The sequence below is a fragment of the Oryzias latipes genome, chromosome 10, assembly GCF_053564925.1.
Source record: "Oryzias latipes strain Hd-rR chromosome 10, Olatipes_Hd-rR_3.1".
Lineage (NCBI taxonomy): Eukaryota > Metazoa > Chordata > Actinopteri > Beloniformes > Adrianichthyidae > Oryzias > Oryzias latipes.
In genome coordinates this window covers 1128511-1148980 of record NC_136246.1, presented here as the reverse complement: position 1 = coordinate 1148980, position 20470 = coordinate 1128511, and the positions used below count along the sequence as shown (strand labels likewise).

The following is a 20470-nucleotide window of genomic DNA, read 5'->3' as shown; positions in this document are numbered from 1 at the left end:
TCCCTGAGCATGCGTGGGTGGGTTTTCTCCAGGGACTCAGGAGAAAACCCACGCATCACTGAGATTAATCCAAAAATACTTGCCGTATTCCTAATTTTGTGCAAAACCAACAGTAAAATCCTCCAAAAAACATCTATTCATTCATAAACAAAAAATCTATTGTTAATTTATCATCTCAAAAAGCGCAGCTGTTTTACTGCCTGCACTTCCTGCTGTCCTTATGTCAAGGCTACTAACACCAAATAATGGACAGGCAAACATAAAATATATTTTAGATGGAAAATAGACATGTGATCAAAATGCCTACAGTAGTTATTAAGGAATGATATTATTAGCATAAGCTGAGTGAACTAAAGGCACGCAATGATTTAGGGATTGTGCAATCAAGGCTGCACTCCATGCGCTTTCACTTTGCATCATGCACCGTAATTGTAAACAAAACATGCAAAATACAGCCATTTGAGAGTGAAAATGAGGAAAAGTCAACCATATAAATGACCTTTAGTGGAGTTGAGTGGACATATTTTGCATTTATTTTCTCAATATGGCAGGGATGGTGTAGCAAATAGTGAGGTGAGGCACTGACACACCTGCCTCTCCTGACTGCACATTCCGGCTGAGACATGTTTCAATAAGGAACCACCAAACCAAGTGCAAATTTAGATCTAATTGGGCAGGAAATTGCCCATTTTAACAACACTGGTAAAATAAAATAGTAAAATAATATATATACAAGATTCTCCCACCCACCCATCTGTCAATTAATTTGGGAGAGACCTACAACCGAACCGATTCCTTCCACCCCTCCCCTTTTTCTTTACACACCTTTTTAAAGACAGGAGCGCATGCAGCTGCAGGGGGCGCCGATTCGCAAGTTTCAGGCCATTTCAAACACTGGGAAATAACAGATACTACAAAACCATTGTGGCACAGATTTTTTTCCCTTTAAGCATTAAATTAAAAAATATTGAATCTTTTATCTTGTCTCATCAGTTAAGCTTCGCCTTCAGGCTACCTCAGCGGGAGAGGTGGTGATCAAAGGAGTTTGTTCAAACAGATATCTGGCGATGCATGGAGATGGACGTCTATTTGGAGTGGTGAGTGACCAGGACCTTTTTGCTGACATTGGTCTATAACAGAAATTGATTCTTTTTGAACCAACAGGCTATCAAAAGAGAGTATGTCATTGTTTAACCTACATAAATAGGATAATGGACATACAAAACTCATAACCATATGTCTTCAAAAATACTGATTACATGTATCAAAATAGCTTAAATAAAAATCATTATTAACAATTTTCTTTTTTTTTCATTATGTAACAGTTTTTTTTTACTTCTGCCACAATTAGAATTCAAATTAAAACAAGATTTGCACTTTTGACAATGTACAGCTATATAAAACCTATTAGTTATTAAATAATTTAAGATACAATGCTAAATCTTTATTGTGACAAATGAAAAGAAAATGGCTTTGTCCTCTGAAACAGTGAGCCAGTCTTAAGTTGTTTTCATACTAAAGTTATCCATGGACTGAGTTTGGTTGGGTAGGTAGTATTTTGATCCATACATCTTCTAAAAACCTGCTTTCTGAGCACCAGCCCCTCCCGATCAGCAAAAAGAAGTGGGTAATTGTGACATGACAAATTGGGGAACAACCCCTTCCATAAAGAGTCTGCACTGCCAGCCCCACCCCCAGGCTAACACAAACAAACACACTCACACACTTTCTCCCTGGACCTAGTGGTGATCGGCTGAACACTTTCATTTTATACGTGCAATATGCACATCCATCTTTGTTTGGATGTTGTTTGTTATCCTGGGCTAAGCGCAGACACGTTGCTGAGGCCGGTTCTGGATTGACACCAAGAAATGAGCGGCAACCACACAAAGCGAAAGCTGGTGCCTCAGAGATCAATGTGTCTTACATCCGAGAAAGAAAAATATTACCATTTAATCTGTTCCATCTGTGCCCTATTCCTTGAATACTTTCTTTACTCTATTGCATTGCTCAAATGTGCACAATCCATAGTATGCACATACTATATCCAGTTTTTCCTCAAAGTCTAAATACAGTGGGGCAAATAAGGATTTGCAGGTCTTCACACTATCACTCTTGTCCATTCTTTCTTGCAGACCTTCTCAAAAGCTGTGATGTTTTGGGGCTGCTACTGGGCAACACAGACTTTTAACTCCCTTTACAGATACACCATTCATGGATGGTGAGGTCCAGAACGTGGCTAGGCCACTTCAGAATGTTGAAATGCTCGTCACACATCCACTCCTTTGTTGCCTGTACGATATGTTTGGGATCTTTGTCATTCTGGAAACCTCATTTTATCCTGAATGCTTTCATCAATAGTTTTTACCCCAAATCTCACCATAAATGGCCTCTTCCTTGTATTCATACAGATTAGTATTCATTGCAGAAAAGGAGCCCAAAATGCTGAAGATTCCACCCCTATGCTTCACAGTGAGTTTGAATTGAATTGAATAGAACTTATCTCGGAGGTAAAAACAAATAAATAAGTAAATAGATAAATAAATGTGCAATTTTTGATGCCTTAACCATACAGAGGAGTTGAGCAGTCTGATGGCAGAGGGAACAAATGATCTGCGGTAACATTAGTTTCTACACTGCGAATGTCTGAGTCTGTCGCTGAATGAACTCCTCAGTCCCTTCACAGTCGGCTGCAGTGGGTCAGAGCTGTTGTCCATGATGATTCTGTGCTTGATCAACATCCTCCTCTCATCCACCTCCTCCACAGAGACCAGCCCAGGACAGAGCTGGTCCTCCAGACCAGTTTATTCAGTCTTTTCTTGTCCCGGTCCGTGCTGCTTGTTTCCCAGCAGACAACAGTGTGGAGAAAGCAGAGCCTACCACAGAGTCATAAAAAAGTTCTGAGTAGAGGTCTGCATACTGCATACTGCATAAGGATGTCAGTCTCCTCAGAAGATGGAGGCGACTGGCCTTTCTTTTACAGGAGGTCTTTGTTAATAATGACAATACATTTTATTTACAAGCGCTTTTCAGGCCTCTCAAGGCCACATTATGAATAAAAACAGATAAAACTAAAGGGAGTGAGAAATGGTGAGAAGGCATTATGAATATTATTTCCTGAACAGACATGTTTGGATTTGAGGAGTTCCTTAAATTGGGTGGAAGTTTCCAGAGTTTGAGGGCAGATCAGCTGAAAGCCTTGCCTCCCAAGGTGCTGAAGCGGGGTAGGGGAACAGTCAGATGAAGACCTCAGGGAGTGGTAAGGTGTGAGAACTTTGGTCAGCGCGGACAGATAAGAAGGGGAAAGAATGTTTCAACATGGGGTCCAATTTGTTGAGGAATTTGACTTTGTCTAGTAAAGGGGCCCCACTTTCCTTAATGGTAGTAAAACGTAATCAATTATGAAAATTCTATTATTTTAATTTTAGAAAGTGTTTTAAAAAGTAATTATGGAGGGGGACTCAAGATGGCGGCGTAGAAGGGTGGATTTTCTCTTAGCTCCGCACCACTTCACTTTTTTTTTCAGCATAACCCCACCAAATCTGTCATCTACATCCTTTTTAAGGAAAAAGAAGGAAGAACTGGCTTTTTATTATGAGCATTGATGAGTATTTTTTGAAGTGCCAGGACAAGATGCCACCGAAAGAGAGTAAAAAATCGGCTAAGACGAGCAAGCCCGAAGCCACTGCTAGCCTGCCCGGCCAGCCTACGATAGCCGAGGAGCAACAGGCACTAAATGACGCAGAGAGTGCTCTGGACCCGGCTTTTCGTCAAACCATACAAGTAATAACTGCAAACATAACTGAAAGACGGGAGGCTGTGCCCACTTTCAAGGTTGGTGCAGACCCATTCTCAACAGCTGAAGGAAATCGAGGAACGAACTACCGAAATGGCGGATCGGATCTCGGCGACGGAACACACTACCGACGCCGCCGAAAAACGGATCAAGGCCCTGGAAAGATAAATACAGGCTATGACAGAGCATGTGGATGATCTGGAGAACAGAGGCAGGAGAAAGAATATACGAATTATCGGCTTACCAGAAGAGGCGGAGGGAGGTAACCCAACAAGGTTTTTCGAAACCTGGATCCCCAGCCTGCTCGGGATGGGGGCCAAAAATGGGCGCGTTAAAATTGAAAGTGCGCAGCGCACCCTAGCTCCCAAGCCGGGCCCGAATCAACGACCTCGCCCCGTCCTGTCAGGTTTCACAACTTTGTTGACAAACAGAGGGTCCTGGACGCCGCAAGACGCAACGGGTCTGTGAAATTTCAGGAGTCGAGCATCATGTTTTTCCAGGATCTGTCAGCTGCAGTCATGCCCAAGCGGAAAGGATTTGACGAGGTTAAAAAACAGCTGCAGGACATCGGTGCCAAATACATGACGCTGTACCCTGCCACCTTGAAAATCCTACGTCATGGAGAGGCCAGGAGCTTCGACTCACCTGAGAAGGCCATGACATTTGCTGTCACTCTAAAATAATCTGCACGTGAGTCACAGGCGTCTCGGGATAGTTCCTGTCTCTCTCTCTCACGGCGCACGGCTCAGTTTGTTACAACCATTCAGTTGGCTATATGCTCTACAGAAATTTGTTTGGTTTGACTTTGCTCCACTCCTGCTCAGAGTGGCTTCAATTTAGTGAAGCACATGAAACATTTAATTAATGCCACATTATTACTGAACATGGTTTAATTCCCTTTACCCAGAAGGAGGTTTTTCTTTTCTTTTCATTTGATTATACTTTTAAGGGTGGTCACCATGATAATAGTTGATAATATACGGAACCTTAAGAGATGTAATCTGTGAGTGTGTAAGAGTATGGAGGGGTTTAGGGTATCCCACTGGTTTCTGAGTGGGAAAGGTTCCCTTTACTGTGCTGTTGGCACATCTGTTATATGTACTGTTATATTTACTGTTCTACGTCTGTTAATTTTTTTTGCTGTTGTTTTTTCTGATTTTTTTGTTGGGTTACAGCCAGGTGAAAAATCAACATAAGATTTATGGCACAAGCGGGAGCTTACATCTTTTCTTTAGTGGAAACATTATGGTTCTTGACACATTAAGATTGTACACTTGGAATATCAAAGGAAGTCATTCTCCTATTAAACGGAAGAAGATTTTGATGTCCCTGAAAAAGGAAAAGGTTGACATTGCTATGCTACAAGAAACCCACCTGAATGATGAAAACATTTAAAGCTGCGACTGTGTGGTTTTGACCAGGTCTATTTCTCCTTCTTTACCAGTAAAAGTAGGGGTGTGGCAATACTAATTAGGAAAAACCTGCCAGTTAAAGTGTCCAAATGTATTCAAGATAAGTGTGGAAGATTTGTGCTCATCTCAGCCTCCTTGCATGGGGAAGATTTTGCCCTTCTGAATGTTTATTATCCACCAGGCCATCCTCTTAATTTTTTAGTGGATGTTTTTAACAAGATATCTGAGTTCACAGTGGAAAACATAGGAGGCGACTTCAACTGTCTCATGAACCCTTTGATAGATAGATTACCCGCTGGCAATGCACCCCCATCAAAAGAGTCGAGACAAATTCTTGGACTCTGTGAAGAATTGGGGTATGTGGATGTTTGGAGGACACTTCATCCAACAGAAAAAGAATTCACTTTTTTCTCTAACCCTCACAAATGCTACACAAGAATTGATTTTTTCTTTGCCCCAAAACAACTCTTACAATCTGTAGTTTCTTGTTCAATCGGTAATATTGTGATATCAGATAATGCAGCAACATATCTGAACGTTTCACTCAAAAAACAACCAAAAAACCCTGCACGCTGGAAAATGGACAGCACACTGTTGCAAGATCAGGCCTTTGTGTCATACTTCTCAACAGAGTTTAGGGCGTTTCTCTCCATTAATACTCCTTCCGTCGACAGTCCATCTCTGCTCTGGGAAACTGCAAAGGCTTATGCTAGGGGCTTAATTATAGCCTACTCTGCCACCAAAAGACGCCAAAACTTGGAACAGCAAACTCTACTGGAAAAAAGATTAAACGAATCACAAATGGAATACATAAAGAAATCGACAGCAGCTAAACTAAAAAAAACGTTGCTATTCGCGCTACGCTAGACTCCCTTCTAACAAAGAAAGCAGGGGAAAAATTAGATTATGCTAAACAAAAATTATTTGAATTTGGAGATAAACCAGGAAAATACATAGCTACCCTAACAAAAAAAGCGTAGGGCAACCCAGATGATTGAGTCAATCCTGAGCGAGTCGGGGACCTGTTTATCGGATCCTAAATTAATTAATGACACCTTGAGAAGCTTTTACACTAAACTATGTAAGTCAGAAAACACCAACAATGTCAATACCCTAATAGAGGCCTTGTTTTCTGAAATAAACCTCCCAACTATATCTCAGGATTCAAGACTGAAATTAAATGCCCGATCTTTGCCCCTGAATTACATCAGGCTATTAATCACCTCCAAATAGGCAAAGCTCCGGGCGGCGATGGACTCGGAAGCGAGTTTTATAAAGAATTTCAAAACCTTCTCATAGAGCCTATGTTAACCTTTGTGCTATCTTAGATGACCCCACCCTTGATTTGACGTGTTCTCCCTACCATGACAAAGGTGGATAAAGGTGGAAAGATTTCATGTAATCCATGAACACCAGTGAAGATCACAAATCATTGAAGAAAAAAGGTTCAGAGCACTGTCTAGTGGGTCTAGATGACCCAACTCCCAATGTTAAAGTGCCTAGGATAGCACAAGGGTTAAATATGTTCAATCATTCATTTGAATGCGGAACTCTACCCCCTTCGTTAAGAGAAGCCAATGTCTCCCTTATCCTCAAAAAAAGCAAACCCTCCGAGGAATGCGGCTCATATAGACCAATTTCGCTGTTAAATTTTGATCTAAAAACCTCTCAAAAGTGTTAGCAATGCGCTTGGAGAACCTTCTGCCACTTATTGTTAAGGAAGATCAAACTGGCTTTATTAAGGGTGACTCGTATAATAATGTTGGAAGGCTATTAAATATCATTCAACTCTCTGACGAAAAAGCTTTGGATGGTTTGGATTTTTCCCTGGATGCGGAAAAAGCCTTTGACCGAGTTGAATGGTCGTACTTATTCTTCACACTTCAGAAGTTCGGTTTGGGTGATGGCTTTATTAAATGAATAAAGGTCAAAGGTCTTATATACTCAGCCACTGGCTGCAGTTAGAACTAATGGCCTAAGGTCAGCTAATTTTGTGGTCCAGAGGGGTTGCAGACAGGGCTGCCCCTTTCAGATACTTTATTTATCCCTCAATGGGGAAATTCTTCTCCGCATTTGACCCATCCCCTGGGGGAGCGGTGAGCTGCAACTGAACTGCGCTTGGGAGGCGGTAGCGTTTAGGGTCTTGCCTAAGGACCCTCACTGAGTGATGTGTGGATTCCTGCATGGTAGCTTCTCACCTTACCAACAGAGCTACTCAGCCACACTACCCTACCCTTGTCACCTCTTCTGTTTGTACTGGCAATAGAACCACTAGCAGAATATGTCAGGCAAGACCCTCTAATGATAGGACTGGATCTGGGGGGGGAAATCACACAAGATCACACTATATGCGGACGATGTATTATTATTTCTGAGAAACCCCTCTCTTTCGGTCCCTCGCCTTAGTCAGATCATGACAAGGTTTGCTGCCTTCTCGGGTTACAAGATAAATTTATCCAAATCAGAGGCAATGCCCCTTGGTAATGTGCAGCAACAGCCTGACAGCCCCAATCCTTTTCCATTTAAGTGGTCCCCTGCAGGCCTAATTTATCTAGGTATACATATTACTCCTAAATTTAACCAGATGTTTCAAATAAATTTTGACCCATTATTCAACAGAATAAAACAGGATCTAGAGAGGTGGAGCCTCCTTCCCCTATCGTGGCTAGGCCGGATCTCCCTCCTGAAGATGTGTACCCTCCCATGTTTACTTTACACAATACAAATGATTCCCATTCTGTTTAATTGCAAAACCTTAAAAAAATTAAATGGCTGTTTCAGCAGTTTTATTTGGCGTAAACAGAGACCACAGATCAGGCTGTTTATATTGCAGTTACCGTGTGCTCTGGGTGGGCTTGACTTCCCTGACATCAGGAGATATCAAATGAGCGCCCATCTGAGATACATAGCTGATTGGATTAGAGATGATGTATGTTCAATCTGGCTGGATGTTGAGAAATCTCTCTCAGCCTGTCCCCTACGTAATCTTCTTTTTATCAAAAAGCTAAAATGTATAAAAAAACTTTGCAACAACCCAATCACCGTCAATGCAGTCAGAGCATGGAGACTTACACAACAAATGGAAGGTAGGCAAGGGTGTACCTTGGCTCTCACCCCAATTACCGATAACCCTGACTTCCTCCCTGGCACCTTGGATCTAGTCTTTAAAAAGTGGTCAGCTCAGGGAATCTGCTCTTTTGGGGGATCTATTTAATTGTCAAACCCTTATGTCTTTCAATCAAATTATGGACAAATATGATATACCGAGGAGCGATCTGTTCCGATATTTCCAGATCAGAGACTTTATTTTCAAGGATTCTTCACTATTGACTGATGTGAAAGTCACACAGATGAAAAAACTGGTACTTCTCCATCAGGGGGAGGTCTCCATGAGAACCTTTTACGCTGCCTTGAAGAATTGCTCTAATGCTAGCTCTGGGATACTAGTCGAAAAGACCTGGGAGAAGGAACTTGGTGTCACAATAACAGAAGAGATGTGGGAAGACATTTGGGATTATACAAAAAAAATAACAGTGTGTAACCAGACAAGAGCAATACAACTAATGATTCTGCATCGAGTACATATTGCCCCAAACCGCCTTTCTAGATACAGAAAGGATATCTCTCCATTCTTAAGTGTAAGACGGAAATCGGCGATCTCACACATTATTTCTGTTCTTGTATTAAGATACAGAATTACTGGAGAGATGTCTTATTTGAAATGCGAAAAATTCTGAAAGAGGACCTTAGGTCTGACCCAATTTCTGTGGTTCTTGGCCTTCCCAGCTGTGGGATTACTAATAAATATCATAAAAGGCTTTATAACATATTGGCATTCTGTGCAAGGAAAAACATCCTTCACAACTGGATTAAAGACAAAACCCCCTCAATTTCTGGATGGCAGAGGACGTTAATGGAATACATTCCTTTGGTTCGCCTGACTTGTCTCTCAAACTCCAAAACTGATTTCTTTGAGAAAACTTGGAGGCCATTCCTTGACTATATTAATGTGAACATTTCTGCCATTATAATAAGAGCATCCGTGTAGGAGTGTACTTTCTTTTCATCTGCTGTACTTTATTTATTCATTTAATTGCATATCCAGCTTAAAATATCCGACTGCATTTATAATGGATTGTGATAGAAAACCTTTATTGTACCCAACACATCTTGTCTGGAACTAGTTTTTCTTTTCTCCGGCTGTTTTCATTTATTTATTTTTTACTTTTTATTCATTTATTTATTTTTACTTATTTACTTATATATATATTTCTTTTTTCCCCATATTGCAGAGATATAGGGGCTGGCTCTCCTCTTTCCTTGTTTGCTTTTGATTATGTCTATTTTATGTAATGTCTTGTTGTGTGTGTATGTGGTTATTGACAAAAATTGAAAAATAAAAGTAAAACAAAAAAAAAAAAAAAGTAATTATCTAATCAATTTTTTCTCAATTTTATTAAGTCCCCAAGGGGCTAATCATAAAAAGAACACAGGATGGACAACAATTTCCTTTTTTAAAAATTTTTAGGAGATTGGCATGAAAATATTATAAACCATGACTAACATGTAAAATGTAATATTGAGTCTGTGTCTTTCAGTGTATAAAATGGTGTGAAAGTTGGTGGATGAGTAAAGTACTGCTTCAGAACGTTTTAAGAGAAATACGGTAATCTAAGGAAGACAATAAAGTTAAACTCTTCAAGACACTATTTTGGAAAAAATAAAGTTGGATGTTATCTTGTTAAGTTGTCAAACCCACGCTGAGATCAAGGAAGATAAGGAAGGATTTCTATTTTTATTGTATTTATTTATTAAAGGGACAATGCATATAAAAAACAAAATGGATTGCTCTAAAATAGAGATACACTGTACATATGCAGGATTGTAGCCTTAGCTAATTTTCATCCTCTGTCCCGCTGACCATGGCCAGTCACCAAGAGAACGTAGATAAAATAAAATAAATAAGATAAAATACAAAGAACATTATTAACATGAACCAACGGAATACATCAATAAAATCTTCAAAAATCAGAACAATACTAGGAACAACTATGACCACTTTTTTCACATCCGAATGTTTTACTTTTACTTTTGTTTAGGAAACAGTTTTATGGCATTTTTTCTATTGTTAGTTGTGAGTGCAAGTTTGGTCTTCCAGCAGCCATGATCTTAATTGTTTTGAGAAAGATGGAAGTGTGTGCTGTCAAAGGCTTTCTGGGATTGTGTTCCAAGTTTGACAGGCACGAAAGGAGAAAACAGTCTTTCCAAAGCTGCTTTTTCTGGAAGGAATAATGCAGTCACCTCTTGAATACTGTTTTGGTGCTTCTGTTTTGTCTTTTTTGAAGAAGTCCTGAAGTGGGGGAGGAGCCAGACTGAAGGATTTTGTAGACCAGAATGCAATCTGCATGTTGGATCATACTGTCGAAGCTCAGTAGATTGTGTTTCTGAAGTATTTCACAATGGCGGTGGCTTTTAGGCTTTTTCTCCAAAGTTTTCAGAGCTTGTTTGTGAACAGTTTGTAGAGGTTTGAGAATGGGTCTGCATGCTGATGCCCAGCTGGTCATACAGTAGGTCATTTGTGAAACAATCATTGAATTATAGTAGAGCTTAGCAGTTTCCAGAGTTAAGTTGTTTCTTATGTGTTTAAAATTTGATAAATTTAATTTAATTGAGTTAACAACCTTATTGATGTGTAATTTGAAGGTTAATTGTGTGTCTATTGTACTTCCTAAATATTTATACTCAGTGACAGATCGTATGGTTGTTCCATTTATCAATATCGGTGGGGTGTCTTGATTAGTTGGGCTTTTGGAAAAATACATGCACACAATTTTAGATAGAAAAATCAGGTGGGATCGTTGGAACCATTCTGAGACCTTGTTCATGGCTGATATGAGTTCTTGAGCTGCTTGGTATATGTCCCTAGCATGGACATAGATTACAGCATTATCTGCAGACAGCTAACACTGCAAGGTGGGCAGCAGCTAGGGAGGTCATTAATGTAAAGCACGTGTCAAACTGGGATGCATTTGATACAGCTCAAGTGTGAGCTAAATTTATTAAAAACGCAGGTATATTTTGACAAATACTAGACATTTGATTTAAATTTGTTGAGCATAAAAAATAAGATAGGTCTAAAACCTGGCAATGGTATCATGGGAGAGTGATGTTTATATCCATCACTCCAATTCAGTTTTGGTGTCTGTGAGGCGTAAGTATGAGTCTATTAAACACAATTTCAGGATTCTGCATCCGTCACAAATACCTTTTCACCACATGAAAAATATTCCAGACCTGTGTTAGAGCAGAAGTGTGCATATGGAGGGTTGTGTCTGCTGTTTCCTCACCAGGATTCTGTAGAATCCTGGTGCAAAATGTTTTCAAGACCTGTGGAGGATCTGGTCTGCAAACACACTTCCTGCAGAAGATTTTGTTCACTGACGAGCCTGACAAAAACTGACTGGGAGGTGAATGAATCCTTAGTTCTTTCAGCCATGGTGTTGGTTAGCTAGTGGTACTGAATCAGTTAGCAAAACTTCCTCCACGGATGGGGTCTTGGACTTGAGTCTCACAGGCAGACACCCGAGTTTGAGTATTGAACCTCTGACTTGAACTTTAGGACATTTGATTAATGCTCATTCTTTTTACCTCCAGTACAATACTGTCAAAACAAATGTACTTTACCTTTTTCATTAGGGCCCGAGCACGGAGTGCAAGGACCCTATTGTATCTGTTAGGTTTATTATTATTATTCTTCCGACAAAAGAGTCGCCTTTTTGAGGCCTTTAACATACCCCAAAACTCACTAAATTTTGCACACACATTAGGAGTCGCGAAAAATTTCGTATTTTATGGGAGGCCGGCTCGATAGCGCCACTTGCAAAATTTGTTTTCGCGAGCACCACCATATGCTTTATCACACAAGCTTGATTTTTTTCAGGGCATGTTCATCAGATAGAAACCTACAAAAAAGTCTCTTGGTACCAAGCTGTCAGTCGCCAACAGGCTGCTGTCATGGTAAATGTAGCTTACAGCTCCAGAATGCAGAAGGAAGAATGACGCCAAACGGTTCAAGCAGGGCTTTGCTCGCGGAGGGGTCGCCCATGACAGGCGGTCGCACGTGCTCGGGCCCGCTAAATGCTACTTGTAGCTTTAATTATCTTTTGTTTCTTTGGTACTTCAGGAAATCTGTATACCTGCTTTTGCTCGAGCCGGCTAATTCAAATAAAATAAAATAAAATAAAACACGACTAATGCAGAGATTTTCTGCTGAGGGGAAATTCAAACATGCTGAACCAGAAACCTTCCAATACAGCTTTTGTCGATGCGTTTTCATAATGGGTGAAAACCAAGAGTCTCCAGTTCTTTTCCCTGAATGACCAGTGCATACTCCTGTGTTTGGACGTGCTTGTCAAAAAAAAAAACCTTCATCACTGTCATTTCAGCATTGTTTGCTATTATTTGGGAGTCAGACCTGTCACTTTGATTCTCATAGCGAGAATAACTTTACTTCTTCAGAAGTCAGCAGTTCTTGTTTCTTTTCAAAACCAACAGGACCTACGGTCTCCGACTAAGGTATTTAGAGTTTGGCACTAAACTCAGGCATTTAACTTAGTTTTTAAACACAGTTCATCTCAGTTTAATTCTTTTGAACCCTTAAACCCCAGAGATGTTGTTGGCAACACCTAAATAACAAACGCCCTTTGGCCTAAAGTAACTCTTTGATCATTTCTGCACATGTGTCAAACTCAAGGCCCGCGGGCCAAATGTGGCTCTCCATGTTGACAAGGCAGAACTCAGGACTGGACTCAGATGCAGAGCTTAAGGGTTTAATTTCTTGAATCAAGAGATAAGCTAGCTTTGGCAGGTGAAAGCACATGACAAACAGGCACAGGACAAAGGGAAACACAGGCTATAAATACATGAGGAGGGGAGGCACAGGTGGGAATGATCAGGGATGATGAGGCAGACACAGGTGTGGGGAGCAGACACAGCAGGAAGGGGAAGGTCTGGAACGAGAGGTAGGTTAGACTTTCAAAACAAAACAGGAAACCCCACACGAGACAACAGGAAACTTGACGAGACATGACAGAACCCCCCCCTTAAGGACCGACTCCTGACGGTCCAGGAGCCCCAGACCTAAAGAAATCCGTCAGGAGCGACTTGTCCACAATAAAGCGTTCCGGAATCCACTGTCGCTCCTCCGGCCCGTATCCCTTCCAGTCCACCAGAAACTGGCGACCCCGGCCCCGCTTCCGGACAGCCAGAATCTTCTCCACCGTATACACCGGACCACCCCCCACCATTCTGGGCGGAGGGGGTGGCTCCGAGGGAGGCATCAGGGAACTGTCCACCACCGGCTTCACCTTGCTGACATGGAATGTGGGATGGACCCGGAGGGACCGGGGCAGCCGAAGGCGGACCGCTGCTGGGTTGATGACCTTGGAGACAGGAAACGGACCCACGAACCTTGGAGCCAATTTCCGACTTGGAACGTGCAGGTTGAGGTCCTTGGTCGAGAGCCAGACCTTCTGACCGGGACGGTAGGTGGGAGCGGGACGCCTTCGGCGGTCAGCGGCTGCCTTGACCCTGTCCTGTTGCCGAACCAGGACCTGCCGGGCAGCCTCCCAGATGCGACGGCAGCGGCGGACCAGGGCGTGGACCGACGGAACTGCAACATCGGGTTCCAAGGCTGCAAACAGGGGTGGCTCGTAACCGAAGACACACTTGAAGGGCGAGATGCCGGTAGCTGAGGTGGGCAGGGTGTTGTGCGCATACTCAACCCAGATCAAGTGCCTGCTCCATGTTGAGGGGTTCTGAGAGACCAAGCACCGGAGGCCGGTTTCCAGCTGTTGATTGAGACGTTCAGTCTGGCCATTGGATTCGGGATGGTAACCCGAGGTCAAGCTGACCGTGGCACCGATGAGCCGGCAGAACTCCTTCCAGAACCGGGACACGAATTGAGGTCCCCGGTCTGACACAATGTCCTTCGGGAAACCGTGGTACCTCACAATTTGGTTCATGATGATCTCTGCCGTGCCTTTAGCTGAAGGCAGTCTAGGCAGGGCGATGAACCTGACCATCTTTGAGAACCTGTCCACGACCGTAAGAACAGTTGTGTGACCACGTGAGACAGGAAGGCCGGTGACGAAGTCCATGGAGATGTCCGCCCACGGTCTGGAAGGTACAGGAAGGGGTTGTAGGAGCCCCATGCGACGACTGGTGGAAGACTTGTTCCTGGCACAGACTGAACAGGCAGAAACGTACTCCCGGACCTCCGGCTCCATGCGAGGCCACCAGAACCTCCGAGAGATGGCGTGCATGGTCCGCCTAACTCCCGGATGACAGGAAAGCAGTGAGGTGTGGGCCCAGTGGATCACCCTAGAGCGCAGTGTCGGGGGTACAAATAGGCGATTCCTTGGGCAACCACTGGGCGTTTGCACCCCACTGTTAGCCCGCATTACCTCAGATTCTATCTGCCAAGACACCGCTCCAACCACACAAGTCAGTGGAAGAATAGGTTCAGGTTCTTTGGCAACAGGCGCGGGGTCGAACTGACGAGACAGGGCATCCGGCTTCACGTTCTTGGACCCCGGCCTGTAAGAAAGGGAAAAAGAAAAACGATCAAAAAAGAGTCTCCATCGGGCCTGGCGAGCATTAAGTCTCTTGGCAGTCCTGATATACTCAAGGTTTCTATGATCGGTCCAGACAATGAAAGGGTGCTCCGCACCCTCCAGCCAGTGCCGCCACTCCTCCAGAGCCACCTTGACCGCCAACAGCTCCCGGTTGCCGATGTCGTAGTTGCGTTCAGCCTGCGAGAGGCGCCGGGACAGGAACGCACAGGGATGGACCTTCCCATCCAGCTCCGACCGCTGTGATAGGACGGCCCCCAACCCTTCATTGGAGGCGTCAACCTCCACGATGAACTGACGGTGTGGATCAGGCATAATGAGCAGTGGAGCTGATGTGAAGCGGCGTTTCAACGCCCGGAAAGCGGTCTCAGCCGCAGGCGTCCACCGGTACTGCACCCGTGGGGACGTGAGGGCATGGAGGGGTGCTGCAATGGAGCTAAAACCCCGGATAAAGCGTCTATAAAAGTTCGCAAAGCCTAGGAACTGCTGCAGCTTCTTTCGGCTGTCAGGTGTCGGCCAGTCCCTGACTGCGCTGACCTTGGCTGGATCCATCTTTACCGCCCCTGCTGACACAACAAAACCTAGGAAGGTGACGGTGGAAACGTGGAACTCACTCTTTTCGGCTTTGACGTAAAGGTGGTTATCTAGAAGTCGCTGGAGGACTGCGGAGACATGGGAGACATGAGAGTCCAGGTCCGGGGAGTAAATCAAGATGTCATCCAAATAAACATACACAAAATGATCCAAGAAGTCCCTGAGGACATCATTGATCATGGCCTGGAAAACGGCGGGGGCGTTAGGGAGTCCAAAGGGCATGACCAGGTATTCATAGTGGCCTCTTGGGGTGTTGAACCCTGTTTTCCACTCGTCCCCCTCTCTGATCCTGACCAAATGATAGGCGTTACGGAGATCGAGCTTAGTAAACACCCTGGCTTGCTGGAGCTGGTCGAAAACAGAGGACATGAGCGGCAACGGATATCTGTTTTTGACGGTTATGTTGTTGAGCGCGCTGTAATCTATGCAGGGTCGAAGGGTCCCATCCTTCTTTCCGACAAAGAAGAACCCGGCACCAGCTGCGGATGAGGATGGACGAATGAGACCCGCTGCCAGAGATTCGTCAATGTATTTATTAAGCGCCTGGCGTTCCGAAGCTGAGATTGAATACAGGTGTCCTTTAGGAATGATGGATCCCGGAACCAGGTCGATGGCGCAGTCATAGGGGCGATGGGGTGGAAGGCTCAGAGCCCGGGATTTATTGAAGACCTCAGACAGATGATGGTAACATGAGGGTATTGTGCTCAGGTCAGGGGCCTCTGGACCTGGAGCAGAACGAACAGGAACAGGGTTATTGTCTATGATGGTTCGTTTACCTGCAGCATGGGGACTTTTGTGTCCGTCACATCCTGGCCCCCATTCTAGTATTTTCCCGGTCGCCCAGTCCACCCGGGGATTGTGCTCGCGCAGCCAAGGAAATCCCAGAACCAGCTTCCTAGAGGAGCCCTCAAACAGGTGGAAAGACATGATTTCTGAATGGTTTCCTATGGACAGTTTGAGGGGTTCTGAGACATGAGTGATATTAAAAAGACCCCTCCCATGGAGGCCCCGGGCCTGGATGGGTCTGTCCAGAGGCTGTGGCTTAAGACCTAAGCTGACTGCCAGCTTCCAGTCCATTAGGCTGACATCAGCCCCGGAGTCAATGAGAGCTACGAGAGCTGTGGAGGAGCCGTGGTGGGTCACCACTAATGACGTGAGGCTCCGTGTGCGTCCGTCCATAGCGGAGATCTGACTCACCGTTGCTGGTTTTTTCACGGGGCAGGAGAAAACGGGATGACCAATCTCCCCACAGTAGAAGCACCGGCCCTCCTGCAGGCGTCGCTGTCGTTCCTCCGCCGAAAGTCGTGTCCTTCCCACCTGCATGGGCTCTTCACAGCTGTCCGCCGTGACGGAGGGATGCGGGTCGGCTGAGAATCGGCGGTGGTTTCGTCTTTCCGCGGATTCAGCCCCGCGAGAAGACCCGCCTCCTGATGATCCGCTGCCGCGTCGGGAGACGAGTTCACGGAGTCGGTTATCCGTGCGGATGGCGAGAGCGATCAGAGAGTCGAGACCCTGAGGTAAATCCAACGGAATGAGCTGCTCCTGAATGCGCGGAGCCAGCCCTTTCATGAAGACATCATACAGCGCCACCGAGTTCCACCCGCTCTCGGCTGCTAGGGTGCGGAATCGGATGGCGTAATCGCAGACAGAGTCCCCCCCTTGGCGTATGATGGTGAGCTCACGGGCTTTATCCCGGCTGGTTGACACCGGGTCGAAAGTGTTCTGAAGCGCCTCCTGGAAGGCGATGAGAGATGAGCAGAGCGGGGAGTCACGAGCCCACTCAGCCATGGCCCATGCACAAGCCCTCCCCGCTAGATGGGAGATCATGAAGGCGATTCTGGCTCTGTCAGAAACGAAGGCATGGGGTGAATGTTCATAATGAATAGAACAATCAGTGAGGAAGGGCTTACACAGTCCAGGTTCTCCAGAGTAACGATCGGGAGGGGCGAGCTTGATTTCCTGGCTCCTGACAGGCATGGAGGTAGGAGGGACTGGGATGGAAGCAGAGGGTCCTGGAGGAGGGATTGTCCAGGGGGAACTTGAACGGAGGTCTTGAACTTGGGTAGAGACCTGAACCATATGAGACGCCAGGGCCTTCTGGAAGTCCTCCTGTTGAGAAAGGCGGGCTTCCAGGCGTTGCAGGATGGATGTTAAACTACTGCTCTCTGCTGAGTCCATTCTGGCCTGTTTGTACTGACAAGGCAGAACTCAGGACTGGACTCAGATGCAGAGCTTAAGGGTTTAATTTCTTGAATCAAGAGAGAAGCTAGCTTTGGCAGGTGAAAGCACATGACAAACAGGCACAGGACAAAGGGAAACACAGGCTATAAATACATGAGGAGGGGAGGCAAAGGTGGGAATGATCAGGGATGATGAGGCAGACACAGGTGTGGGGAGCAGACACAGCAGGAAGGGGAAGGTCTGGAACGAGAGGTAGGTTAGACTTTCAAAACAAAACAGGAAACCCCACACGAGACAACAGGAAACTTGACGAGACATGACACATGTCATTTTATGTGGCCCGCAAGAGCATAAAAGTTTTTAATTTCTTAAAATAAAAAATAAAAATTGGTGTGTATTTATTCATATCTAGGGGGAATAAGACTTGAAATATTGGATTGAGCAACTATACATTAGGACTCAAACACTGTCCATATAACCTAACCTGAAATTTAAAAGGATTTATGCTAGTGTAACAGGTAAACATATGTTTTATATGCAACTATGATTCTCACTTTAAAACGTAGTAATAAACAAACAATGAGTTATTTAACATTAAGGAATAGTTACATTTATTTTTTCATTATTTAGTTAAATGTATAAGTTATATCTGGCCCTTTGAGGACAGACACTATGCTGATGTGGCCCTTGGTGAAAATGAGTTTGACATCTCTGATGTAAAGACTGAACAGTAATGGGGATAACGATGAGTTTTCACCACTTGTTGATGTTGTATTTTTGATTCACACCAGAAGAGTCCAGACATCATAGGAGTTCAGAATCTGTAGCAGGTCATTGATGATTTTGATCAGCGCTGTGACAGAAGCAAGACATATTTATAAAGTCCCCAAAATATTTTGGTGAGTTTTTTTTAGGAATTTTAGAGGAAATCCAGTTTGTTATCGGTGAGGAGTTCATGGATTAAATGTCAATTGTCCATGAGTGAGCGGGTGTTGAGCAAGCCAAAGCTGACAGCAGTGTGCTCATGGGGAGCGGAGGTGGCGGCGATGTTGGCTAGCATGCTGTGGTTGACAGCTCAGCTGAAACTCTGGGGATGTGGCAGAGATGTGGACCAATACAAGGTAATGCAGTTAGAGTGGCTGAGCTGGAAGTTCCTATGGGATCCATGATGTTGATTTCTCTGACGGGCAAGAAAATCAGTGTACAGTACAAGTAGAGAAGCAGTGCTGGCAGAGACATGGGCGGCAGTGGCTCAGGAGGTTGAGCTCCTCCAATGAGGACGTCCAATGATCGATGGGTCGGCGGTTTGATCCCCCCAGTCAACTGTCGTTGTGCCCTTGGGCAAGTCACTTCCCCCTCCCTGCCTCCAGTGTGGCTCCACTGGTGTGTGAATGTGTATGAATGTCCCGGTGATGGTCAGAGGGACCATAGGTGCAAACCAGCAGCCACGCCTCTACCATCACCAAGTATACATGAGGAGTGTTGCAACGCTTGGCGCTCAGTGCGACGCTTGGCGCTCATGCGACGCTTGGTGCTCATGCGACGCTTGGCGCTCATGTCATCCAAACGCTAAGGGGTTCACCTTTTTTTCTCCAGTTCACCATTCACACTCTCGTTTAGATTATTTATTAGTCAGTAAATCTCTTTTAAAAGATATCCAAAGTTCCAGCATTTATCCATTATTATCAGTGACCATGCACCAGTTTCTGTAAATATTTTCAGGGAAATATCCACACCCTCGGGTTCAACCTGGAGGTTTAATACGTCTCTGTTAAAAGAACAGGAATTTATTGAATTCTTTAAAAAAGAGTGTGCAACCTTCTTAGAATTCAACAATACTTCTGAAATATCACCAAATGTTCTTTGGGAAACAGAAAAGCAGTCATGAGAGGGAAAATCATCTCTTATTCAAACGCATAAAAAACGCAAAGAGAAAGCAGATTTATTAGAACTAGAAAATAAAATCAAAACCCTGGAGACTGCTTATGCTGCTTCTGCACAGGAACACATACTGGGCGACCTGAAAAATTTAAAGGTGCATTTAAATGACATCATCAATAAACAAACACAATTCCAGATACAAAGGCTTCGACTGAAAAGATATGAAAACTCAAATAATGTGGCAAATTTCTAGCTAATCAGCTTAAAATTAATAAAGAAAAATCAACAATCACTTCGATTATGGACCAAACAGGGAATGTCACCCATGACCCGGTAAAAATTAATAATGCGTTTAAAGACTTTTATCAAAACTTATACACTCCACAGATCAATCCATCAGAACAAAGCATCAACTCATTTCTCAACAATGTAAACCTGCCCAGGTTAAACGAAGATCAAATCACAAACTTAGACTCTCCGCTCTCGTTGTCTGAGCTTCATGAAGCTCTGTTACTTATGCCTAATGGTAAAGCACCACGGCCTGACGGCTTTCCTGCAGAGTTTTATAAGGAATTCTGGGAACAACTGGCACCAACATTTTAAAATACGGTAAATTTTATCAATGAAAGCCAATCTCTACCACCTAACATGAACTCCGCCAACATTATCCTCCTTCTAAAACCAGACAAAGACCCCACGAGTCCTTCAAGCTATCGCCCCATTTCTTTAATTAATGCAGATGTAAAAATTATCTGCAAAGCACTAGCACAGAGAATAGAAAAAGTCACTCCTCACATAATTGACTTTGATCAAACTGGATTCATCAAAGGCAGACACTCGGATGACAATGTCCGCAGACTCGTTAACATAATAGACTTTGCCACCATCAAAAACCAGGAAATGACTATACTATCACTGGATGCTGAAAAAGCCTTTGACAGAGTAAACTGGAAGTTCCTTATTGCTGCCCTCCA

At 44.1% G+C, this 20470-nt stretch overlaps 1 protein-coding gene across 1 annotated transcript in view; it reads left to right on the top strand.

Annotated features, from left to right (window-relative positions):
- fgf2 (fibroblast growth factor 2) overlaps positions 1-20470 on the top strand; it is a 36636-nt gene that overhangs the window by 2274 nt on the left and 13892 nt on the right. The window contains exon 2 of the mRNA XM_078953794.1: positions 994-1097. Within this exon, the coding sequence (XP_078809920.1) occupies positions 994-1097 (104 nt within the window). The remainder of the gene's footprint in view (positions 1-993; positions 1098-20470) is intronic.